The 26491-nt window shown below is 42.5% G+C and overlaps 1 protein-coding gene across 3 annotated transcripts in view; it reads right to left on the bottom strand.

Annotated features, from left to right (window-relative positions):
• Map3k20 (mitogen-activated protein kinase kinase kinase 20) overlaps positions 1–26491 on the bottom strand; it is a 162615-nt gene that overhangs the window by 65108 nt on the left and 71016 nt on the right. For all 3 annotated transcript variants that reach the window (XM_021151301.2, XM_021151312.2, XM_029474337.1), the window contains exons 4-9: positions 23447–23548; positions 19775–19840; positions 16235–16263; positions 15982–16119; positions 9276–9362; positions 3765–3839 (exon numbers count right to left, since the gene is read on the bottom strand). In XM_021151301.2, the coding sequence (XP_021006960.1) occupies positions 3765–3839; positions 9276–9362; positions 15982–16119; positions 16235–16263; positions 19775–19840; positions 23447–23548 (497 nt within the window). The remainder of the gene's footprint in view (positions 1–3764; positions 3840–9275; positions 9363–15981; positions 16120–16234; positions 16264–19774; positions 19841–23446; positions 23549–26491) is intronic.

Raw genomic sequence — 26491 nt, 5'->3', positions numbered from 1 at the left:
TGTAGACCAGGCTGGCCTCGAACTCAGAAATCCGCCTGCCTCTGCCTCCCGAGTGCTGGGATTAAAGGCGTGCACCACCACGCCTGGCTTAATTATTTTTTAAATAAAATTAAACTCCTTTGTATTCAGGTGACAAGTAACCCTTAAAAAACAAACAAACAAACTCTTACCATTACAGTTAAACTCTACTCTCATACATTATCAGAATGAGCATTTAAAATGCAGGCATAGCTGGCTGTGGCGGTACATTTCAGTAGTCCTAGCTGTTTGGGGGGCTGAGCTAGGAGGATTACTGGAGCACAGTAGTTCAAAACCAGCCCAGGCAAAATAGACACTCCACCGCCAACAACAATGCAAATTCTGTAGTAATGGTTTCAGGTGTGCTGTTTGTAGAATGGGTGTACCTGTGTAGGGTCTCAGGATGCTCCTGATGGGCTTAGGTGCCTTCAGAGTGTCACGAACAGATTACTTATCTTGAAAAGAAGTCACAGGCAAGACTTCTTATTAAGCATCTTTATGTCTTACATCTCTATTTGCTATTTCCATTTTATACCCAGGACAACTAGCTTAGAAAGGTGTAAGTTATCCTGCTTTAAACACAAAGCTGGTCACAGAACCTGGGGTTATGCTTTTAAACTTCAAATCTTTTATCTTAAAGAGTATGATACCAATTCCTACCTAATTCTCAGTTTTAAAGATGCCATTTTAAGGCAAACCAATACTCATCTTTCTTTTATTTTCATTCATACACACACACACACACACACACATATATATATATGAATATGTATATATATATACTATATATTATATATATAATTTTATTTTTGAGACAGGGATTTGAATACCCCAAGCTGGTCTTGGACTTATTATGTAGACTTATTATTCTCTTCATCTACTCCACACTCAACCAGCTACATTTCTGACTCCAATAGAATATTTTGAAGACGTGACTTAGGCCACCAGGACATACTGTCACTTAGACAATATCGGGTTTTCCCTATATGTCTTCCCTCACTGTAAAAGAACACTAGCTCTAGAGGGAAACTGAATATTGTGATCTAAGTGTTAATACTCTAAAGTCTGAAACAGGAAATAAAATACTCTGACTGACTGCTGCTCTCTGTCAGAAGAGGTCTGGTCCCAGTTCTGAGCCATGGGATGAAAATGACAGAAAATTTACTGGGGTCTGGTTTCTGCTTCTACTTTCTATTGCTGAGAATTAGGTAGAAATTGGTATCATACTCTATGAGATAAAAGATTTGATGTTTAAAAATATGTGTGTGTGTGTGTGTGTATGTGTGTGTGTACGTGTGTGAATATATTTATATTCCCTCACAGAACCTGCAATCTATTTAGCAAGAAAATCTATCACTATAGAAGCTAAGATAATAAGCCAGACTGATTGTGGTTTGGGCAGGGGCTCACGGTGTCTGGGAAGGTAGGAGAGATATATCTCAGTGGAATGTTGCTAGGGAGAGATGCTCGGGGAAGGGAGCCTGTGCCCACAGATTAGCCACAAGGAGTGAGGGGTGAGCTGCAGCCACGCTCCAATCAAATCAAGCACAGTGACCTGGAGTACTTTCATCAGAATAAAATGTCTCGAATGCAGAAACAAAAAATCTGTTTCAAACTTACTTTATACTTCATGGGCTGTAACACAAGAATTTTTTTCTTTCTTTCTTTTTATTTTTATTTTTATTTGGTTCTAGAGAGGATTCCTACATGTTAAAGGCCAATATCGTGGCTATTGCTCTGGGCTTCAATTCTTTGCTGTTTGATGTGGTTATATTATCATTTAAGTGCACATTCTGAGGCTATAACACCAAGTTTTCAACCAAGGAATTAAATCATACTGAAATATAATTACAGATCTAGAGATCTGGGTGTATTATTCTAGTTCAATGCAAATAATTTCAAGTGAAAATTTTAAGCATGAGATACAAAACACTGCTAAAGTCATTATATGTTGTAATGGACACAAAAGTAGAGAGACTGTGATATCATTTCAACAGTCATGTTTGAAAAGAAACGTACAAACACCTGTCTATAGTTTAACTGAACTAGTGGTAAAGTGTACATTTCTTTTAATGCTTAATTATTAAAACCCCTCATTCTGGAAAAAGAAATCACACACTAAAAGCAGGAGGCCCTAAAGCAGAGGGGTCGGAAGGTGCACTCAACCTCTTGCGATGCTGCCAGTGTAATAATGACAATAGCAACAATCACAATGTCACATGCTTTAAGAAAAATAACACTAAGTTATATGGAGCCCCAGGTGACGAGAGGCTGACAGAAGTCTGCTGGATGCCAGGGCCAAGGCAGGATGCACATGGCCAGGGAGCCACATAAGTGAGTCTTCCTAGCCATGAAGCAAGGCACATGGTTGGGAGGCTCCCCAAGACAGGCTCTTGCTGCTGTGCTGCTGTGCTTTGCCCTTGGTGTAAGACAATATGCCGGAAATACTGTATATGAATGAACATGAATTCTGTCCAGACTCTCACGTTGTCTCTAAGCCATTCCCAGTAAAGAAGTGCATTGCCCAAGAAAAGACTTATCATCACCATTCACTCCTAGGACTCACTGGAAATGAGTATAAATTATGGAAGAATTCTACAATGTTACATTTCTTCGTTATTTTTAAAGGCCTCTATATTTGAATAGGTAGTAAGACCTCAATTTCCATGAAAAAATTATACAAATTTGTATTATGACTTTCGTTTCTTTCTTGAGTTTTGATTGCTCAATTGTTTTAATGTTTAATCTATGAGACTCACTTTAAAATTATAACCTTCACTATGAAAATCTAAGCATACACAAAACAATATAACGTGCCTCTAGACTCCATAACTCCATAAGAGCTTCAAAACTTATCCCTGCTGATCGTGTTTAATCTGTATAGCTGCCCGTTGCCCTTCACTTTACTTTGAAGCAAATCCAAGACCAGCTGTCATTTTATTCATAACTATTTCCATACGTATCCAAGAAGTTTTTTTTTTTTTTTTTTCTTCCCTGAGACAGGGTTTCTCTGTGTAACAACCCTGGCTGTCCTGGAACTCTCTCTGCAGACCAGGCTGGCCTCAAACCCACAGAGATCCACCTGCCTCTTGTCTCCTAAGTGCTCGGATCAAAAGCGTGTGCCACTAACCGTTCACTCAAGAATATTTTCTTAAAGCTGAACTTTGTGGGGAAAGGAGATGGGCTATCCATGCTTACGTGTGATAAATGCATGAAAACCTAGGATTGGAATTTCTTCAATTTTACTGTGACAGCTCAAAAACATCCTTGGACTTGTCCAGGGATGTCACACACTGTGATTCTACCAAAGTGAAACCTCTCTCTGCTCCTCTGTTAGAGAGAAAGGCAATGGAGAAGAGGCTAAGGGCAGAGCTCCATGGCCGACTCTCAGGGTTCACATCCAGCCCCACCAGTACTGGCCATGTGGCCTTGACCCGTCACTTAACCTGTGCCTCCTTGGCTCCATCTGTGAGCCAAGGTTGAGATGGATCAGCTTCTATACCCAAGAGTTAAGAGAAAGTGCTTAAAACACAGCCTCACCTATATAGTATGTACCGTGTTAGCTGTTTTTTTGGTTTCTGTTTTTTTTTTTGTTTTTTTTTTTAACAAGTCACATGGTCATGATTAAAAGCAAAAGAACAATATTGTTTTTTGAGGCCAGAGTGCCGACAAATGCTGTTTAAAAAAAAAAGGACCTCAAAGATGAACAGGTGAGGGTTCCGAAATCTGAACCCTAATGAGCGTACCTTGGCATCAGCCTCCCAACACTGATGTAGCAGTTCAGCAAAGCTTCTGGGGCAGCTGCTCGGAATGGTTAATCTCTGCAACAAAGGAGGAAAACGAAACACGGGTTTACTCCCAGAGACAAGAAAATGACCTTTGATGGACCGTCAAAAAGCTAATTTAGAAGCTCAAACCGCACACAGAATTTAAAACTTCCACAGGTTAACATTGACATGGGACGGGAGAATTCATGTTCCGATCTGCCCTGCAGATCTCCCAGGGCTCCAGCTTTTCCCAAGTGGAAATCCTGGTAGATGGAAATGTCAGGTTCATCGTGACAAATGCAGCGGAACAATCACAGCTACAGCGGCAGAGGGGCAAGCTGGGGCCGAACGCTGTGTTTAAAACCACAAATTTATTACTGCTTTTTTATTGCAACTTAAGATCTGTGCACACCAGCCAGGTAACTAGGAAACAAATTGAGTTTTGGCAATAGGTGTGAGGCTCTGAAACCATCTTTGGCACAGAAGATCACTCTGCATTTTCTCACTGGTAATTCCGAATGTGCCGTTCAGCGCGCACGATTCATTTGGCTTTACCTCTGGTCACACCCGTGTACTGAACCGGACTTGATACAAAACAAATTGGCTTCTGAGGATCAACCCTAGTCACATGCCCTACAGGTCTGGGTCTCATAGAACACGGCATGCTCCTATCTCAGGGAGGAATGTTTGTTTTAAAAGGCTTAACGGCCTGGCCAACAACAACAGAATGTCCTGGCACGTGTGAGCCCCTGAACTTGGTCTTCAGCACCGTTAGAGGTGAATACCCACAAAGCTTCCTAGAATCAAGTCGCCAAATCTCAAATGTTCCATGTGTATTTTTGTACGTCAAGTAAACAAAATGAAGTTTATAACTTTTTGGACTTAGCATCTAACTAAATTACAAATACACAGAAAAAAAAACTTAACAGTTTCCAAATACATCAGATCACAACACCCGCACACAAGAAATCAAAGGAGACTGGTTTTTATATTATTCACAAGCTAACTATGACTTTTAAGTACGGTCACTAGCAACAGGGCTGGTCTTGGAACCGAGTCATTAACACAGCTTACCTCAATCCGGCTGTGTTTGCAACCTCTCAATGTCATTTACCCACCAGGCTAAGCACCTTAAATGGCCTCATCATCTTGTCTAGTAAGGTGATGCCTAGCCTGCATTTCCATAGTATTTTCATTTATTCTTCACATTGCACGGCTACACTGACTTGAAGCATGTTGCGTGTGGGTGAGCTGAGGTTTTCTGGTTTTCTTTTCAGCGGAGCCTGGGCTGTCAAAGGAGTTGTTATAGAGAGAGCACTGGAGTTGGAGACACATCCGTGGCAGAGCGACAGGCACTCACGAAGCACTGGGCTGCATCTCCCGTGCCAAGGGTGTGCGTGGATGGGTGGGTGGGTGTTGTGGAGTAAAGAACTGTGAAGCTAAGCACTAAGGTGTAAGTCCCTAGAACTGTCTGCCAAGGACATTTTACAAATAGAAAATTTAAAACTGAGTTTGGCTGGATTTGGGTGAGGCCATGCAGAGACCTAAAAAAATAGGTGTCTGGGCAAGATAGTCTATACATTGCATTACAGTAGAATTACAGATAATCTTGATATCATAATAAAGTTAATAAACAAGCAAGCTCTCCAAATTAAGGCTATGCTAAGCCTTGGAAACTCCTAGTCTTTTGACATCACGGAGGAGAACGATGTTTTCAACTGTTATTTTAGTATATCGTGAACTGCACGTTTTTGATGGAGATTTAAGGGAAGTCAGTTGTTTGCTTAGGAGACAGAAAACGGTTGGGAGTGCGACTAAGTAAAGATGCACTGCAGTTGCTTGTGTGCAGCTACGTGTGTATTTCACACAAATGAACAGACAACTGGTTTCAGAGGGATGCACTGCAACACAGCCTCGTCTCTGTGTTTACCAAGGAAGCGATGTCAACAGGGTGAAAGTCCTGTCATACTCTTTTCTCACTGGGAAATCTTTTTAAATACAACATTTCAAACATTACACAAAGAGAAAAGTAATCTTAAATGTCTAATGTTGTCAAGTATTAGTTAATCACAGACTTAGATACTTTTACATAAGGGATTTCGTTACTACATTAAAAAGTACTTTAAAATAGGATCTGAAGTATTCATGTCCTAATTACAGAACTTTAATGCATACCTAATGTATTCAAACACACGGAAATGGCCACATCTTGGTACTATGTGGTAATACTACATACAGTTTAAATATTTTAGAGCAAAGAGTTTACATTTAAAAGTAGAGTATCTCCCAATAACTAAATTAGGTAGGGTATTTAAAAAAAATAGTTTTGCACCATTTTATATGTAAGATGAAAATAATTGTTGGTTTTATTTTTCTAAAGTTAAAGAGTAGTAGATCAAATTTAAGTTTAAAACTTTTGTGCTACGTTTTAGTGTGTGTGTGTGTGTGTGTACACGTGTAAATGCACACCTGTGCATTGTGTGCATTGTGTGCATTGTGGAAATGAGAAGACAATTTAAGAAAGTTAGTTCTCTCTTCCCTCCATGTGGGTCCTAGGAATTAAACTCAGGTTGTTGGGCTTGGTGGCAAGTGCCTTTACCTGCTGAGCCATCTCACTGGTCCCAATATGATCAAGATTTTTTATATTAATTAATTTGCTATTTACAATGAAACATATTTATATAAGAATCCAAGTGTTTATGAAAGAAATGATACTCTAGGACATTCTGTAGAAAATATTCTCTAGAACATTCTGAAGGTGCACTGTTTTTTCATGGGAAAAAAAAAAGCAAATACGTGTATCTCTTGTATTTACAAAGTTCTTGGTAATGCCCTCGTATTACAAAGTTCTTGGTAATGCCCTCGTATTACAAAGTTCTTGGTAATGCCCTCGTAAGTTACTATGTTCTGCGCAGGCTCACTGCTCCCTTGCGAAGGTGTAACAGGGCTTATGAATCCATTTTTATAGAAGCTAATGTCAGAAATGATTAGTCAAAAGCTGTACTCCATAAGAAGCAAAGGTCCTTAGATGTAATGTTAGTGAGCATGACCTCTCTATAGGTTCAGATGCAATACTCTATGAGGAGCTCGAGACTACGGGAGGACTCCCATCTAGCTGAAGAGTGCGGTCCCAATCCTAACTGACCAGCTTGGATGCCATTGCAGCTACATAAGGCATTAGCAGTGGGAAGTTGGGTAAATATGTTTACAGACTCCCAGGAGTCCATAATCATTTCAAAATAAAAATCTGTTTTTTTTTAATTTACTCTACTAATTGGATATAGATGTTACAGAATGACTAGATAGGTCTCATTAACAATCTCCCCTTGGCAGTTTAAACACGTCACTCTTAGTTAAATGAAGAATTCTGGAAATATGGAAACCTTTCTCTAACCCAGTAACTGAAGGTAGTCAACAGTAAAGACAAACGAGATACTGGAAGTTGAAGAGGTTTTATGAGTTAGGCTTCTTGAAGAGAACTCAACCTCCGGGAATTACATGAGCAGAACGTGTTTGGGAACCTGTGCCCCTAATGGCAAAATGAAGAAACCTTCTTGAACAGTGACACTGCAAATCCCATCAGGGCTTGATTTCATCACCTTTCCCCCCACAAGTAAGTACTGTGCAGAATGGGAAGAGAAGATAATTATCCTTAAATCAAGCAGTTGTACTCTGAACAGCTCAGGAAGTCCCTGAGCTGCCCGTCACAGCTCACGGCAATATGTCCCATTGGCTCTAGGGCCAGGAGATGGCTTCCTTGTGAATGGGGTTAAGTTCTGACGGGTGTTGGTGGGAACTTCCTAACCCTCAGGCAGGATGGAAGCCCGTCATCTCTTCAACTTTAAATACCCAATGCTTTAAAGATGCACTGGATTGCAACCTACTCTTTCTCCAGAGAACATATTATTGCAAAATATGAATGATTCTGTCAATTCTGGAGGATCTGGGTGGCTCTCTAGAGCCCTTCCCTGGTCCATCCTGTGTGGTGTAGAGATTGTATGGAATGCCTTGCTTCTAGGTCAGCTGAAGGTCAGTGTTGTCTTTACTTAGACTTGTAAAGCCTGAACTAAACACATGCAACCATCTCACTAGCAAAAGATACAGAACAGAAATAAGTGGGTCCTCATGTCCAAAATGATCAGTTATCCCATGTGAGGTCTTACTGAACAGTGCATGGAAAATTACCTTCGTCTAATTAAAACCTAACAGCTCTTGTGGAGCAATGAGTGAGGCCTGGTCTTGCCCAGAAGTCCTTTTCATCTCTTATGCTGGGTAAGCCCTCTCCCATCAAATTCAGCCACTACTATGTGCCTCCCATCCTCAAAGAGTCGATAGGGCAAATTAGTCCGGTAGTTCTGGGTTAATGGGATCCAGGAGACAGAATCTTGGTTTCTTCTGGTCAACAGCAGCTTTCTGATTAACCTGGCTGGCTCTATACTCGCTCGGGGGTGGGGCAGGCCAATCCAGCCCTGTTAAAGCGCTAAAGAGGACACTATCTTTATATCGTGTCCATGTGGAGAGTATCTTACTTTAAGGTTACACTCGGCCTTTGTGCACGGAAATGAAAATGAGGAAGTTCTGGGAAATAAGTGGTTTTGCCTTGCAAAGGCGAGTGTGCACGGCCACCACGCCATCTCAGTTCTCCTAATGCTGTGATACTGGATACCTCATCCTTATGCTGAGAGATTTCCATGGCTGTGCGTTTCAGTGACAATTTGAAACCTTTCAAAATGTAGTTGCTCTCTTTGATATGGATGTGTCATGTTCTCTGATGTAGGCTCATAGGTCCAACTAGCTGAAAGCCTCAATTTGTGGGAAGAAGAAAAGCGAGGCCGGGGACACAGCACACACGGTGTTTACGCCACTGAAGTTCCTTTGAAATGGAACGACTCTGCATGAAGAAGCCAGCGCTCCCGCCACCGCCTCGCCGATTCCAGTGAGGAGCTCATCTTCAATGTAGTGCTCAACGTAGGTGGCAAAACTGTAATTTTTTCCCCTTTTTGAAACTATTTTTTCTTCTTTTATTTTTGAAATTCTCATCTAAGCGACAGTTTCTTGTACTATAGTGGCTCCTGCTGGGAGAGGTAAGTTGAAGTAGCTGAAGGTCTCTTACAGATAGATCAACTCCCGGCCAGTAAAAAAGATGTCCTAAACGCAGGAGATGCAGTTAAACTGTTCCCCTACCTTGGACGCAATGGCTTCTTTCATCACTAAGAACAAACCCCCAGGTTTTACAATTGAGACTGAGAAACTAGTACAGTACTTGCACAATTTTTGATCTACGGCATCACGACGTGAAGCTGCAACAATTAGATGTAAAGGGTCCATTCATGAGGAGTAGCATCACTCTGACCCTTTGTGCTAGCTCCTACTGCTAATCTTTCCATAAGCGCGAACTTACTTTCAATTTGAAGAAGATGAAAAAGTCTTTTGCAAAACCCCAATACTGTTTTCTGATCTATGCACCTGAATGGAGAAACGGAGTCTTACCTCGTTTTTTTCCACTACAAGCCAAGCTACTTGTAATCCTTCCAAACCTTTAAAGGGGACCTCCCTTGTTAGCATCTCCCAGAGAACCTACAACAAAAAGAAAATGGAATTTTTATTCTGGTACTTTATATTGGTATATTACTGAAAATGTAGCTAGCACTTAATTGTATCCAATTACTAGACGTTGCCAACCATCTGTAGACTCTTCCACAATATATGTATATATTCATACACAGGACTTCTACCATATATTATATACTTTTAGTTCTTTGTATATAAGGAAAAAACTTGTTTTAGAAATTGGAGTGTCTACATTTATAATTTTATATTAGCGATTAAACATGATCTTACTTACCACTCCCCAGTATTTTCACATATTCCCACAGACTAGGTTTTGTATTTTGTTAGAAAACAGACTTTCTGCCTTGAATCTCAGATATAATTTTTAGATAGTAACCAGGAACTCAACACAGTTTTTACAAGGTTCAATAAAAACAAAACAAAACTAAGTCCTCAGTTCAAATCACTAGCAAACTCATCTGCCCTATACTGATAGATATCTGTGAAATTCTAGCATATTATAGTTTGGACAAATTTCAGAATGAGTTATTCTAAGAGATCCATTCCTAAATACATATATTATGTCATATTCTGAAGTATAGTGCACATTTAATAAACATATAAGCTGACTGTGTGCATGAATGAATCTACGCATCCACCTTTGTGTAAAAGTCATGCTAAGTGCAGCAATGAGCATCAAGGGAAACGCCACAGGAAGGGAACTCGTTCTAGGATGGTGGGTTTGGTTACTCTCTAAACACCTAGTAGTGGAAATTTGAACACCCAATTGCTTCCCCTTTTTATTCAAATAGGCATCCAAAAAATTGGTTTTGGACAAGAGACTGGCTATGTAGCTCGGGCTAGCCTTGAACTCATGATACTCTTGCCTCAGCCTCCCACGTGCTAGAATTGTGTTACTATGCCAGCCTGATACTACAAAGTGTAGTCTACCAGTCCTTTGCAAAGCACAAAAGCAATTCCTAGTTTGTTAATAATCAGAATTTGACAACCTATAATTTATTGAGGGCCTAATGTGTTCCGAATCCCCATTGCACGTGCTGCCCTGATCATTATCAAGTCCTCCGATATCATCCTCAGTTTATAGGTGAGGATAACAGAGTTTAGGCAAGTCAGTCATCCAACTACCAAGTAGGCCAGCAGGGATGCAAACTGCTTTCGTACTTGGAGGCTGTGCTCTCATCACGTGTTATTTTAGGGATGGGGAAGCTCCATTGCTGGAGGGAACACAACAGGCTGAGCTGTAGGTGCAGAACCCAGGTTGACTCGGGGCGACAACTGACAACTCGGCAAGGTAGGTTTTGCTCTCTCTCTCTCACTGCAAACCCAAAAGCCTGTTCCTAAAGACAAGTCTAGATGGAAGGCACAGCTCTATTCAAGGAAATCCTGTAAGCCTTAAACTGGATATATCGTCATTATATCCTCAGCCAGCCTGCTGTCTTGTTCAAGCCATAGCATGTTAAATGAATGCTGGTGAATACAAAGATAATTAGCAAGAAAATCAGGGAAATTGGCAGATGCTCCTCAAGCAGGAGAGGGAAAAAAAAAATCCCTGAAGCCTCTTTGGGCTTTTAATCAAGTGTGTAAGGTACTTCCTCAGAAGAGCTACTGAATAATTCTATTTGAGTCACATGGGTGATTAGGAAAGGTAAGGGGCACCCCAGAAGGGGATGATGCTAGCTAGTGCAGTGTAAGCGCGGGAGGGAGGGGAAGAGTCAGCGTAGGAATACAGTCACCTGGCCACCCTGCCTGTGCAGGGGAGAGGCAGCCCTAGGCTGGGCAGGAAATGAGGTCCCTCCATTTCCTGTGATCACCACTCTCTCTTAGTGCTGGGGACAGAGGGGGAAAGAGGATGAAGTGTGGGGAAATGGAAATAAGAAGGCAGCTTCAAAAAAGTCAAATGCTTTGGCCTCACAAACACTCAGGTGAACAATTCAGGCCTCCCCTTTCCTAAGTCTGGGGGCAAGCACAACAGGCACACAAACGTGTGCAGAGGTAAAACCTGCCGGACTCTACAGAGTAAAATGCAGCCCCTGAGACTCCGAGAGATCGGAATGGTTTCCATTCTTCACTTTTGTAGACCAAAATGTTTGGCTGGAAAATGTCAAAAGTCTAATCAATGAGGAGGTGTGACCCTGACACAACTGGACTGTGTCACTCCATCTGTGCCTCTGCATAGCTACGGTAGCCAAGGGAGGTGGCTTGAGGGATTCAAAACCATGGGGACAGAAGAGCAATGCCAGAGCCTCAGGTTGTGGAACCAAAACAAGGTCCAAATAGGGTTCCACTGTCAGCACCTCCCATAGTTCCTCTTTAAGCCCCCAGATTTGGGAATGTACCCAATTGAAAGCAGAACAAGTTAGGGTGGAGATACACACACACACACACACACACACACACACACACACATACACACACACATTCAATAAACATGACATTGGCACAAGAAGTAAGTTTGTGGAGGAAGTCATTTGGAGGTCTAAAAATACATTAAGCTTATGCCTTTAAATTCCAGTCCCAAGGATGCAGGCCAAAGACTGCTATGATCTTTCACCTTAAAAATATTTTCCAACTCATTGTATATCGAGATGTCCTTCCAGTTAAGCTGCGCTCACAGGGAAAATTTCTATTTTCAGTTTACAGAACAGAAACTTGGATATGGCTGTGTATTTCTGCCTTTTCTCTCACAAACAATAGGAAGCCATTACCTGAGCCAGGCTGGTTCTGGAACAGCGCTCTAGACAAGTTGCAGAGGCTGACTCTTAAGCTCCCTCGGTTGAAGCTGGCTTTGGCTGGAAGCTCCTAGGACAGTAACCCTTCCGCGCTGCCACTGGGAAAGCTTTGTCTGTGGAGGGTGACAAGCCTGTGCTCTCACAAGCTTGTCACAAGCCTGTGCGGTGATCATGGACTAAGGGTGTACAAACATCTTTCTTGTAAAAGTTCTCCTTGGAGAAAGGACAACCGGCTACCTAGCTCTGTTGCTCTGCTAGCAACAAGAAGTGTCTTTGGAGGCAGCAGGAGACTAGTTAGTTTTGCCACATGTTCAGATAAAACTCAAGTTTATCAAGCGCAGAAAGACTAAAACCAAAACCAGGCCTCATTTTTTTTTTAGGGGGGGTGGTGAGTTTCAGAAATCAACTTTTTGATGGCCATGTTCTCTCAGCTATGACCTATGGCGTGTTTTACGTTAGAGCAGTGCTCTCCCTTTGGATTCTGCATAACTGTATTGTTTTCTTAGGTAGCCACCACTTTTGAAGTTTGAGGATCACAAATTGTAAGCCTAATATGGCCTCAATTGGAACAACTATGCACTCTCTGATGCCCAACTGACTGGGAACTCATAAATGCTTTGGGGGTTTTGTTTGTATAAAGGGTTGTTTAAAACAACGGGTTCTGGAGAGCAAGGCTTGTATTCTCCCTTTCCCCGATGGTGCTTATCTAGATGGGATAGAGTGAAAAGGACAGTGTTGAATGTCATCCCAAGTTCTTATCGTGAAATCAGCACAAACATACTTCTCTGAGGTTCTGCTGACAGAGTTCTCTGTGTGAGGCAACCCAACATTCTCAAACTTCACTCAAAGAGAAACTAATAACGCCAGACGATTTTGTAATTATTTATTTTTATGCAGGACATGCATGTGGTAGTCACACAACAACTTGAGAGAATCTGTTCTCTCCGTCCATGTGGGTCCTTCTAGGGATTAAACTCAGCTCATCAGGTTTGCCAGTAAACACTTTTACCCACAGCGAGCCATTTGTCAGGCCCAGCTGCTGGGCCTGCTTTGTTGTTGCTTTGAGATTTTTATTTTAAGTTTGCTTCAATGTATGTCTGTGTCTGACCTAAGTATAGTGTATGCAGAGGCCAGAAGAGGGAGCCGGATCCCAGGGACTGGAGTTACAGACAGTTATGAGCCCCTATGTGGGTGCTGGGAACTGAACTGAGGTCCTCTAGAGGAGCAGCCATCTCTTCAACCCCCTAAACTGATTTTAAGGAGACAATGAAACATTTCTATTTCTGCCACTCAAGGGCAGGAAGGCTCTTGCATGAATTCTGAGTTGAGGCTGCTATCGTTGGGGGACTGGATAGTTGGGTTCTGAGCCATACCTGGTGTGTGGCGTAGGGTAAAATCCTGGCAGTGTGGACTTGTGTTGGGAAATGGCTTGTTCAGTGTCTGTTATATCACTTTCCCAGGCAGCAGGATGGCCCATGCTTTTAGTACCAGAGGCTAGGTGAGAGGCAGATCTCTGTGTGAGTTCCAGGCAGCCCTGACCTACATAGAAAATTCCAGGTCAGCCAGGGCTACATAGTAAGCCCTTGACTTAAAAGCAAAACAAAATAAAATCATCCTCCCCCCCAAGAAAGTCACACAAGGTTGAGCAAAAGTGGGAGTGGGACACATGTGACTGAAGGCCTCACATGGCACACACATAGAGATCCCGCTTTCAAAAGTGGCGTGCAGTCCCTGGAGTGAAAGGCATATTATAAACAAATGGAAAACCTACAGCTCCAGGAAGAAAGATCCAGGCAGCACTTACAGAAGTGCTCAGCGAGAACTGACAGACAGATTTAAAGACACAGGAGTGATCCTTAGTGTTAGGAGTGTGATCAGCAGCTATAGCTTTCAGGGGAAAAGTCATTCATTCTTGGTGACAGGTACCAAGAGGTCACTGTCTAAGCAAAGGCAGATGGGGACATTTCACACAAAGTCCTAGGCTGAAAGAAAGTGGTATGGGGTTTATTTTCATAAATCCAATAATATTGAAACTAAAAGTTCATTCTATACACAACTCATAAATTGTGACTTTAGGTCAAAAATCTCTAAAAGGGAAATTCCAAGACTTAGGGAGAATTGTCAAAGTACAAGTTATATACATGGACTTCTAGAGGAGGAAACGAGCCAGAGGGCCCATCAAGCTAAGTAAGTGAGAACATGGGTGCCTGGGTGTGTGTCTCTCCTCTGTATACACCTGTACATGCAGGGAGAACCAGCCAAAAGACCCACGTGTTCAGCCACGTTACTGCCTTCCAAACCCCCTTGTTCCACAGGAGACTCGGCAGAGTATGGCACATTGGCTTCTGCTCCACAGAATAAAATGAGGTTCTGGTACTGTAAAACATGCCACATAAAATTTAAATCAGTCCACGTTTGTATCCAGCCCAGAGACTAACTCAGTAGGTAAACATTTTCCCTAAAGCAAAGAATCATAAATTGTCAAGAGAAGACAGTTTCACAGAAAGCCTAATTTTTCCTTCTGTAGCACTGAGGATTGAACCTGGGGCCTTGTGTATGCCAGGCAGGTGGTCGCTGTGCAGCTAAACCTGAGCACTAAAGGCCTTAGATGGTAACAAACCCCCTGTGTGCAGAATGTTCAGATGAGTGTATGGCGACTACACTGTAAGGATGTGCAACACAACCCCGGGAAGCCAGTCTCCTGTGGGGCTATTGTTTTTTTTTTTTTTTCCCTTTCTATCTGTGTGAAGTGTTTCCTTGTTCTCCAAAATAATGAAGTTTCCATTCTTACAAACATTCAGAATTAAGAGGAATTAGATATTTAATGCTGTTGCTACTGTTACCATCTAGCCCCTTTAAGACCCTAGACTTTAGCTAAAAATATACAATCCATTTTTGAAATTGTTTCCAATCGCCATCAGGATTCACCCGTCCATAAGAGGTGCCACGGTTTAGGGAGCACTGGCCCAGTGGAAAAGCCCCACACATAAGGACGCCAGCTCGTGTGTGGATTGAAGAGGGAGAGGGGTGCGCCTGACATGTGGTCCTTTCCGGCCACCTCCCCCTACCTCAGGAAAAGGGGGGGTAGTGAGCTGTTTCTTACAGCAGTAGTGTCCTTTTTCGAGGTAATGTGTAAAGCGGAGGTGGTGTACACGGCACAGAAGGCAATGAGACCCAGAGACTCAGAATTGCCCATGATGCTCCGGGTCTTTAAAGGGATATTCAACACTTCAGGGGGAGAACCATCTTCAAACAAGGAGCCACAAAGGATTCCTTCCAGCAGCAGGAAATGCCCTACCAGAGGCTACTTCCTCCCAAATGATCCTTCCTTAGCTGGCTCCTCCCTCGACTCTAAGATTGCTTCTGCCTGCGGGCATCCACCTGCTTTAACCCCTTAACTTCACCACTTGTTTTCGAAGCATTTACAGCAGACCTGGGCAAGGCTATCTGGTCTAACGACATGTTCTTTTGTCGTTTCGGAAATGTACAAGTTTAGCTCGCTTGGCAGCTCCTGTCCGTCACACGCCATGTGGGCATCTATTACAAGCAAGCATATTCCAAGAGATTTTTGCAATATCAGTGAACTGCACAGCGGCTCTACGGTGGTGCTTCCACCCAGCTCGACAGCGCTCCCGGCAGGCCTCGCGCTGGTCAGGCTCTGCATTATTTGTTTCTCGGAAGCAGTGATGGTTTTTCTTGTTGTAGGACAGATTAGCTCGGAGTCACAAGTGATCAAAGCATACATCGTGACAGCTGGAAAGCCCCTCCCTAATGCTTCCACTGTGGATGACCCAACTGTCTCAGGCACAAGGAAGCTAAACTGTGGCCATTTTCTTCTCTAAGCTGTTGTCTCTTTCTATGTCCTTTGGTAAGCAGGAAATGAGAAACGTACTCACCACACCATAGGAATACGTGTCACAGGTTTCAGACACAGGGAGGCTCTGGATAACTTCTGGAGCCATCCATGGGAAAGTTCCAACCAAGGACATGTGTGTTGTGTGGTTATGGAACCGCGAGGCACCGAAGTCACAGATCTGAGGACAGAGGAACCAATGTCAACTTTCTACCCAGTGCTGACAGGAGACTGTTAGTCACAAAGCCATCATTAGAAATGGACAACTCTCTCCAAATGATAAGAAACAGTCCTACCTTCAGCACTCCGTCAGCAGCGATAACAACTGGAAGAAAATGGAGAGAAAGTATGATAATCATTTCTGTTTGAATTGTCTTAGAACCAAAGAAAAATATGGCATCATGTTTCTAACGTTGAAACCACTACATTTCTAACTTCATGATATAAGCTGGGCGTGGTGGTGTGTACCCACAATCCCAGGCTGAGGCAGGAGGACTACCACGAGTTTGAGGTGAGCCTCGGCTGCATAGCAGGAACTAAACCTGTCAGGGATACGTAAGAAGACCCTGTTACAAATGCACGCATTTGTATAAAGCAGGTACAGCACCTCATGGAATTAAGCTTTTAAAAAATGCTATCTGCCTTATAGGAAGGAACTCACCAATTCTCTAGATATCTTTATTTTATGTTTTATGATATAAAATCCTGTCTCTGTCTCTGTGTGTGTGTGTTTCTCTAAGTCTGTCTGTCTGTCTGTCTCTGTATGAGTGTGTGTGTATGTGTGTGTTCTTCACAATTGAAGATTTTCTGAAAGGTGAAAACAACACTTATGCATCCATGTCCTTGACAACAGTGTTGAGCACCTACTTGGGTCAGAGGTCACCGTGGCCTCTCCTCTCCTCTCCTCTCCTCTCCTCTCCTCTCCTCTCCTCTCCTGTCCATCAGAGAGACCATTAAACATCCACAATGAAGTGGGGGTAAGTTGTATGATGAGAGAAAGAGTTAATAAAGAACCAACCAAGAGGACCACCTAAGCCTGGGGAGGTTGGATGAGGTTTCTGGCTGGGATGGATGCTTATACTAAGACTTGATGACAGGAAGAAGGGAGCCTGGGAGGGCGAGGAGTTTCATCCACAAAACATTCAGGTGCAGGGGTCAAGGTGCAGTCATTCTAGAAGACAGAAGCCAATCCAAGAAGAGGTCTTGTGGGGGGATGAAAGGCCACAAAGAATGTGACATGGAAGAACGGCAGGAGGGAGACTTCAGGGGGCTGACAGCCTGCATTACAGCACAGAACAAGAGGCAAGGAGCAGGCTGTGCATTCGAGTGGCTGTGGTCTGAGAGAGACGTGGAGTGGGACGGTCAGAGGGAAGGCCAAGGACAGAAGCCCAGGGAGGGTCTCCGGGACTTGTGTAGTAAGCCACTCTGTGCCTTGAGCATGGCAGATCATCAGTACAGCAGATGTCACTAGTGGTTTCGGTAACTGGAGAAAATATCCTGTGTGATCTAATACATATAAATAGTCTCAAAGTAAATGTGGGCTGGCAAGAAATGAGCTACTTACTTGTGGCAAACAAAAATGCAAATAAATACTACTGTTGTATTCCGTTGTTCTTAGGTTATCTCCCTGTTCCTATTTCCTGACATAATATTAGCAAGTGCTCATTAAAAAAAAACAATAAAAAACTTAATATGGGGGCTGGAGAGATGGTTTGGTGGGTATAGAAGCACTTGTCACGAGAGCCTGGTGGCCAGAGATAGATCCAGAGACCCATATAAAGGTGGGAAGAGACAACCAACCCCACAGTGTGGTTCTCTGACTTCCAAGAGCATATCATAGCACATGTATGCCCATAAATACACCACACACACACACACACACTGCAGGCTTATTGTCATTACATTTTATTTATTCATTTTTGTGTGTACACAGTGTTGAGGCATACAGGCCATGGTATACACATGGAGATCATGAACAACTTGTGGGAGTTGGTTCTCTCTTTCTGTCATGTGGTTTTTGGGGATTAAACTCAAGTTGTCAGGCTTAGTGACAAGTGCCTTTACCCACTGAGCCATCTTGCCAGCCCAGAACTAAAGTTTTCAAAAATATTACAGAAGACAAAATCTCATTCCACCTCCCAGTAAAAACAAATTGCCAAAGTTAGGCTGGTATTCTTTTGATATTAATGTATATTCTTTCCTTTTAACTACATAACTTGTAATTTTTTTTAAAATGAGAAATTCTCCATTGTTAGATATCGTTTTCATGCTAACTACATGGGTTTTAAAACATCAGATAACTTGTTTATATCGAACTAATAGCACAAACTGAAATTGTAGTCACACAACTCTGTCACTTCATCCCGGGGGAGAGATTATTTTCTAATGACTTCCTGTTAGCCTGCTCTATATCACAAGTTTCTGTCTCAGAAGAGCCAAAAAGAGTAGGAGAGGGTGGGACAGTTTGCTGAGCCAGCTGACTGGGTTAAGGAGAGTCCAGGGTGGACTCTCAGGAGAGCAGCTGCCTACAACTTCCTGTCTTTCCTGCTCTCCACCTGCAGACCAAGGCCTGCAGGTCCTGGGTGTGAGCAGAGCACCTGGGGCCTGCACCTGGGGGCTCCACCTGGGGGCTCCACCTGGGGCCTGCACCTGGGGCCTGCACCTGGGGCCTGCACCTGGGGCCTGCACCTGGGGCCTGCACCTGGGGCCTGCACCTGGGGCCTGCACCTGGGGGCTCCACCTGGGGCCTGCACCTGGGGCCTGCACCNCACCTGGGGCCTGCACCTGGGGGCTCCACCTGGGGCCTGCACCTGGGGCCTGCACCTGGGGGTTCCACCTGGGGGCTCCACCTGGGGCCTGCACCTGGGGCCTGCACCTGTCAGACCCAGACCCAGGCCTGCAAGTCCTGGATGTGAGCAGAGCACCTGGGGCCTGCCCAGGCTCCTCCTGCCCACCTGCAGTCACCACCCATTCTAAAGATCACACTGTTGGTAAATTCAAGTTTTAGCTGCTGTGGTCTTAAGAGTTCTAAAAATAAACGCTTTCCTTCTCCCTGCTGAGAGCCGCTAAAAATGTAGAAATAACTGATAGCAAGGGCTGTTTCCTGCCTTGAGTGGCAAACTCTGGTGTTTACTTAGCTAGCTCCACTAAAGCTAACTAATCCTTTTGCCTTTCTGACAACTCTGACGTGACATAATGGAAGAAGGTAGTGTCGAATCCTGCATGCTATTTTAAAACGCTCATTTTCCAAATGATAAATATAGGCTTATAAAGTATAGGAATGTACAAAAGAGGAGGAAGGAAAAAAGAAAACCGAATGCCCTTATGTTCTGAATGCCCAAGCATGCTGGTCATCTTTGGGCACTATTCCAGGTACTATAGGCATGCATGACCAAAAGATGTATACCATGTAATTCGGAAATAAAATTCAAAATTGCTGGCAGAAAGCAGCATCTAAAAATAGGAGACTTAAAAATACATGACCATATACTTTGACCCGGCTATGCCAATTTTAGAAAAGATCTCTAAGGAAATAATTAGAGATGTGTTGAGAGACTTGGCCAGAAGGCATTTAACTAAACATTTCTTATTTTAGAAAAAAAAAAAAAAACAATCCAGTTGTCTCCATCCTGGGATAGACTCACACAGTAGAACACTATGCAGCTCCCTCAAATGACAGACAGATTTTGATATTTATAGACAGTGAAAACGTTTTCATGGTGGTGTGTGAACCTAGCGATGAATCACACAAACAGAGGAAAGCGCTGTGCTGGCTTTATCCGCAGGTCCGTGCGGACTGCGGTGAGACAGTGAGACTGAAAGGGGTGCTAACTCACCGTTTCTTGACTTGAGGTCTCTGTGGATCACCTTGACCGGAGCTTCCATGTGTAAGTAATGCATCCCTTTTGTAAGGAGGGAGAGAGCGTTAGTGGTTTGTGGTACGGCATCAGTAAGACCACTCAGAAATCCATACCGGGAAAACAAATCTGTATGTTCTGCTCTTCCAGGCGTGATAAAAGAAAAATCGCATATGTCTACATTAGTAACAATATCTTTAGCTAAGCTGATACAGGACCTCACTTCTTACAGTAGCTAACAAGGACACGGTGATTTTCTCAAACTCATGCACAGAGCACAGCAGATTGACCATAATGGCCCGTGAGCATCCACTTCCAAGTGCATGTGCTGTCCGCCCAGGCTTAGGCTCTGTGGTGCTCAACTTGGATATCTGTGGCCACTGAGCTAGCTGCAGCACCGTCACTTTTCCGCCGGGTCTGGGAGAGGACGGAACTGTGTGGTGTGCGGCTGGTCCACTGATGAGCAAAGGCATTGAGATCCTCTAGTAGATGTGCAATGCTTACAAAACATTTTTCTTCTCAGAAGAATAAAATGCCAAATTTACTCTGATAAATGTATGATAGGAGTTAAGGTGCTCTATCTACTGGGTGCATCAGATGTAGATAATTCTATTGATTTGAATGAGAAACTATACTTTAAGATCTATTTCGTGGTTACTCCTTAAAAGTGTTCAGTCTTTTCTGTTTCAGGCAGAGACAGAATATAGGAAAAACACATTTCTACATAGCACTTCCTTTCATCTCATGTCCTCTTTCTCAAAAGGTGGAGGGAACAGTCCTTCCTCACACCAAAGCCAACAGGATCCCCACTGTTTTTGATGAGATGGCCACCAAAGTAATTTAGTAAGTGTCCTTGGTTTCTCTTTAAGTACATAGAACACTACAATTTTATGAGGAGAATTTATTAATAGCGACTCTCGCTCCACTACTCTGGTTATTATATATCGAGGAATCAAAAGAACAAAGAAGATAACAAAAAGGTTTCAACTCTTGTTACTTAATGATATCACTGAAGAGAGTCAAGTTAGCAGAAGTATTAGCAACTTAAATGACCTTAAGTGATGTAACTGGGATAAAGGGTCTCATTTAATAGCAAGTTCTCCATATTCAAGCTGTGCAGCTCAATGGCTGCTGCTTACGTGGTACTTAGTAGTCTACGTGACTGAATTTCATAGTTATGTCTTCCTTGCTTTAAACTCAAATTTCCAAATAATTTTCAGGTGTGGTCTATTTGACTATGACTTGAAGCAAGACTAGATGGTTTTTATACTTGCTGACAAAGATTTCAAAAGGGAATATTCGACGATAAAACCTTACAATGAAGACACTGCCTGACTCCGAGTCAAATTATCGGAAGCAAAAGTCCTATACATTACTACTGGTGCGCGGTGAGCTCTGAAAACTTGGTGTGCGTCTATGTGCTGTAATCACCAAATTCCATTCAATCTGTTTTTATGGAGTCCTCTGCTTTGTTTTTATTTCAAACCACTGAGAAGAATTGAAAAATGCTCTCTCCTGCTTCAACTATTTGTGAGTTATTAATATCTGGCCAGTCCCACTGTGGAGGTTTGGGAGAGCTTTGGACTGAGGTGGGACTCGAGCTAGCCTGCTCTAATTGTCTGCTGTACACAGTTGCAGAAGTACTTGCTTCGCCCCTCCCCCTCCTCATCAGGAAGAGGATCCTTGCAGCTTTGAGGGCAGCTCTCAACAGCAAAGACCTTGAGCAATACCTATTTCCAAACGCATGCGTCAAATCTCAGAATGAATTATTCATTCTCTAATGTCTCAACATATTATTGCTTCAGTGGCTTCAATCACGGTCACACCAGAAGGCGTACAGGCTGGATTTGAAGGAGAAACAACAGAGTCAAGTTTTCCTATTTAAAGTTTCTATGTCACTGGAGGGGAAAGGGTTGAAATCAGTCGTAAAGTCTTGATTCCTTTTTCCTTTTGCAGACCATCTGAGATAATTCCCACATATTACATATCACTTAGGAATATGAGCAAAAGGGCCCATTTTCTGAGGGCAAACACATAAGAATTTGTCGTAGAGAATTAGTTCTCTAATCAGGCAAGCGGGATCTCATTAGCTTTGTGGACTTTTGCTCTCCCAACCTTCCTTCTCCGGCATCTCTGCTTCCAATCTGCTACTTAAATCTGCTCCTTCTCCTCCCCACTCTTCCATAGCAGAGAGGCAGCTCTCTTGGGAGAGTGACAGCGTTACTCTGGAGCCAAGAGGTTTGGCTCTCAGATAGGACCATGTGACAGTCGACAGAGTGGGTGCTGCAGCTAGAACAGGAACACTAAGGTATCGAGAGCACAGCTGGAAGCTGTCACTTGATTTGTTTGCTATCTATCCACCCTAAGTACCATTAAGTAATAACAGGAGTGTAATTAGCTGAGCACCCAAGACGTACGTCAGTAAAGAGCTGTAAGGACTGTTTCCATCTGTGTAGGTGCGTTTCCACAATGCTGCAGGCAACTGCCAGTATCAGCACGTCTCTTTGCCTACTCACAGGTGTTCCCTGTGTCCTACGGTCCTGCAGAGATGTGACAGTGATATTACATGAAAGCATCTTAAGAACATGGACTGTTAAGACAAGTTTATGATGTCCGATGAATGAATTCATAGCTAAGTTCATCATCACAGCTCAAGAATTAACTATCCCATCCAACCGTCTCACAGGTAGCGACTGGCAGCATTGGTTTAAAACTTAGTTTGTTTTCTCTTACTTTTCCTGTTTGAGGAATTTGGTGGGTGCTGGCTAATCTTTACCTTTGTCATGAAAGCAAAATATAAGCTGCTTCCCTTATTGAATGGTAAGTGACTATATATTTGCTTTGTAAGAGACCTTTGTAGGAAGAGAGTGTTCCAATGCACAGGTGTTAACTACCCAGGTAAAGTGCCAACCACTTCTGCCCAGAAGATCCCAGACCACAACTGTGACAACCACATCCAGTTCTTAGAGAAAGGCGCTTCTAAGGCAATTCAAATAGCTCTGACTAAAACCTCAAACTGCCCCGGTAGGAAAGTGCAAAAGAGGAGAAAAATTAATAGAATCTGAATGGCTTCACCTTTGCAGGAATTTCTGGGTAGGAGGAAGAATCAGGAACTTGGCTTGGGATTTTATATACTTAGAATAATAAGTTTCAAGGGGGGTATTCACGTTCTACTACATATAAAATAAAGTCTGAGCTACCTTGCATGCAGGCCTGTGGTTGCTATTTTAGTACATTATTATGCATTCAAAACAGGCCCAATCCTACCATAAGTCACATTTTAGACACCTACGGAGAGAATTTCAGGACAACAGAACCACAAGTTTTCCATTTAATATGGTGAGTGAGTTTGTTAATTACAGTATCACAAAACAGGAAAAAAAATCTCTGGCCTGAAACTTTCTGACTTTGTAAAACTTGATTTTAAGGGGTGTGGAGGGTGATTAAGAAAACAGAGAAAGACAAAGGGAACTTAGTAATGGAAAGGCAATAACCTAAAATATTTGTACAGTGAGTTGAAATTTTTTTTACTAAATTTGATCTGCAAAAAGAATGTCTGCAGACACAGAATAGAAGACTTCCGAGAGAGTCTCTCAGGTTAGAGTGGGAAGACACTGCCCACCTCTGAGGGCGCACAGCAAGCACCGTTACCTTTGGCTACGTCGGTGGCCCAGGTCATGATGTGTTCCATGTCCATCTCTTCACTCCTGTTGCTGTTAATGTAATCATACAGGGATCCCAGGGAAGCATATTCTGTTTTAAAAGGAATGAGCGCATGATTAGTTGTGTTCAGAAACTAGACTCTACATTGCCATTGAGTTCGTTAAGCATGTTAATGAACTTAAGACGTTAAGATTGCACAAGTGCCGCCTTGGTCACGGTGTCTCTTCACAGTAACAGAACAGTGACTAAAGCAGGTTTATTCTTTTTCTCCAACTTGATGCTTCTTTCTTTCTCTTGCCCGAGTGAATGGTCAGGAGCCTTTGTACGTTGCTGGATACTATGGTGAGCACAGAACTTGACTTGTGCCCAGCCTTGGGGAAACAGAGCTTTCCAATCATTAAGTATGATGTTAGCTACAGACTCTTGTAGATGCTATTTATTGAGAAAATTCCTTTCTACTTCTAGTCTGCAGAGATTTATCATTATCAGTGGGTGTCACAGTCTCTCAAGGGCTTTCTCTAAGGATCGGGATATAGCTCAGAGACAGGGTACTGTAGCACACCCGGAGGACCTATGCTCAATCCTATTACACAGAAACACTAACAACGATCAAAGGCTTCTGCTGTATCTTTTGAAATATTCATATTTCAAGTTTTAGTCTCTTACTTTATTACTGTTATTGTACCTATATTAACTGATTTCAGATGTTACGTCAACACCTTGTATTTCTGGAAACTATCCCATTGGTCATGGAGTACAATCTTTTATTGATATTTACAATTTAATTAAAATAAAATGACAGCATTTCTTCTCACCTCCCTTCTACCCTTCTCATGTCTAACCTTTCTCCCAAACTCATAGCTCTCTCTCCTCTAACCATTGCTCTATATACATCTAAGTTAATAAACATAGAAGTACAATAGTGCTGGCCACTCTTACTAGCTAATCAATCAATCTACTCATCCCTGGGAAAGACCAAGTCTCCCTCCCTCAGCAGCCGTTAACTGCTTGAAGCTCTTCATCCAGGGAGGTTTCCCCCATCTCCCTTGCAGTGTCTGCTGTTGTTGTTGTTTGGGTCTTGCTTGAGCAGCCCTGTCATGGAGTACACGCTATTAATAAGTGACTGGGTTCTTCATGCTACTATGGCTATGGAGTTTACATTGCATGTGTGAGGGAAACTGACCTGTGGTTTCCTAGTCATGGCTTTGGGATAGAAATAATATGGGCCTTATAGCCTTCTGACCTCTGTCTTCAGAAAGAGTATGCAGAAGAAGGGTTGATAGTATTTATTCTGTGAGTATATGACGGAATTCCCAAGGCAAAATCAGTGTCTTTTCTCTATGGAAATATTTTAAACTAAAACTAAAAACCTAAGTTTTTCTTATACATACAATCAGATTTTTTTAAGTGAGTTTTGTTGTTGTTGTTGTTGTTTTATTTTGTTTATTTGAGACAGGGCCTCAGGCAGTCCAGGCTAGACTCAAACTTGCTATGTAGCTGAAGCTAGTCTTGAATTCTTGATACTCCTCCTTGCATCTCTAAGTGCTGACATCATTACAAAAGCCCAGCTCTTGAAGTCAGTTTAGATCTCTGTATCACTTTAGGAGATGGCTGACTACATACACACAGTCTCATTTATTAGCACAGAGGCTTAGATCACCCACTACAATCTTCTGAAGGCCCCTTACGAACCACAGTGTTTTCTTCTTTCCATCCATGGCTTTGTCGATGTCTTTCCTCTCTTTTCCTTAGTTGATCTGGCTAAGAATTGATCAGTTTGACTGACTGTTGAAAACCAAGCCTTCTGCCATTTCCATCTTCTGTTTCACTGCACTGTTCTAACATCTCATCTTTTCTTTCCCATGGCATACTTCGGAGTTTCGGCTTTCAGAGACTACATGTTCTCTGCTCAGTGCCACACTCTATAGTTCTGGCACGTTTACACTTTATTTTCTTCTAGTTCAAATGCTTAAGATCCATTGTGATTTCTTTGGGGGCTCTAGTAGGCATTTATAAGCATGTTATTTAGTTTTCAAATACTTTGTGCTGCTTTTCGCCATGTTCTTTGGTCACCCATTTCTAATATATTGCATATTGGAGAACATGCGTTAAATAGTATCAATTAGTTTTGATAAAGTTAATATCATTTAGTGGCCTCACTTATGCCTTTGTTAGATGGTGTGCTATGTATATGTGAGTTAGGGTAAGTTGGTTGAGGATGTTCTTCAACTTCTCTCTACCTCTGCCAATTCTGTTTAGATATTCTACTAATTACTGAAATTAATTAGTGTTGAATTATTATTTTATTGCTATATTAGTATATTGACACCTTTATCATTATACAATGGCATCATTTGTTTCTTGTATTATATGAAGTCTGTGTTGTATGAAATTAGTATAGAAAGCCCAGTTTTCTAATGGGTATAACTGGTATAGAAAATCTCTCTTTTTCTTCTCATTTCGACCTGTGTCTTTGACGCTAAGATATGTGTATTGTAGACAGTGTATACTTCAACCCTGCTTTGTCATCTTACCTGAGAAATCTCTGCCTTTTGATTGGAATATTAAGACTATGCATATTTAGTTTAATGAATGACACAATTGGGTTGACATCAAACATCTTTTCTTTGTCTCCTGTCCTCAGTCAGATGTTCCTTCCTTACTGTGTCCTAATATTTTATTTTACTTCCTTGATTTCTTTAGAGAGTTATTTTCAAAGGTGTGTGTGTGTGTGTGTGTGTGTGTGTTTGTGTGTGCATGCCTTTGTGTGGATATGTATGCATGAAGAGGCCAGAGGTGTTAGATACAATCCAGGAGCTGAAGCTACAGGTCATTATGAGCCACCTGACATGGGTGCTGGAAGCTGAACCCAAATCCCCAGTTTGAGTAGTATGCACATTCTTTTTATACAGGCTCTCATTATGTAACCTTGGCTGATCTCAAGCTCACAGGCTGGCCTCACATTCACAGAGATCTGCCTGCCTAGCCTATTGAGTGCTGGAATTAAAGGCCTGCATCGCCACACCAGGCTCT

Source organism: Mus caroli, chromosome 2 (genome assembly GCF_900094665.2).
Source record: "Mus caroli chromosome 2, CAROLI_EIJ_v1.1, whole genome shotgun sequence".
NCBI lineage: Eukaryota > Metazoa > Chordata > Mammalia > Rodentia > Muridae > Mus > Mus caroli.
The sequence above is the reverse complement of the archived record's forward strand: the minus strand, read 5'-3'. Positions and strand labels throughout refer to the sequence as shown.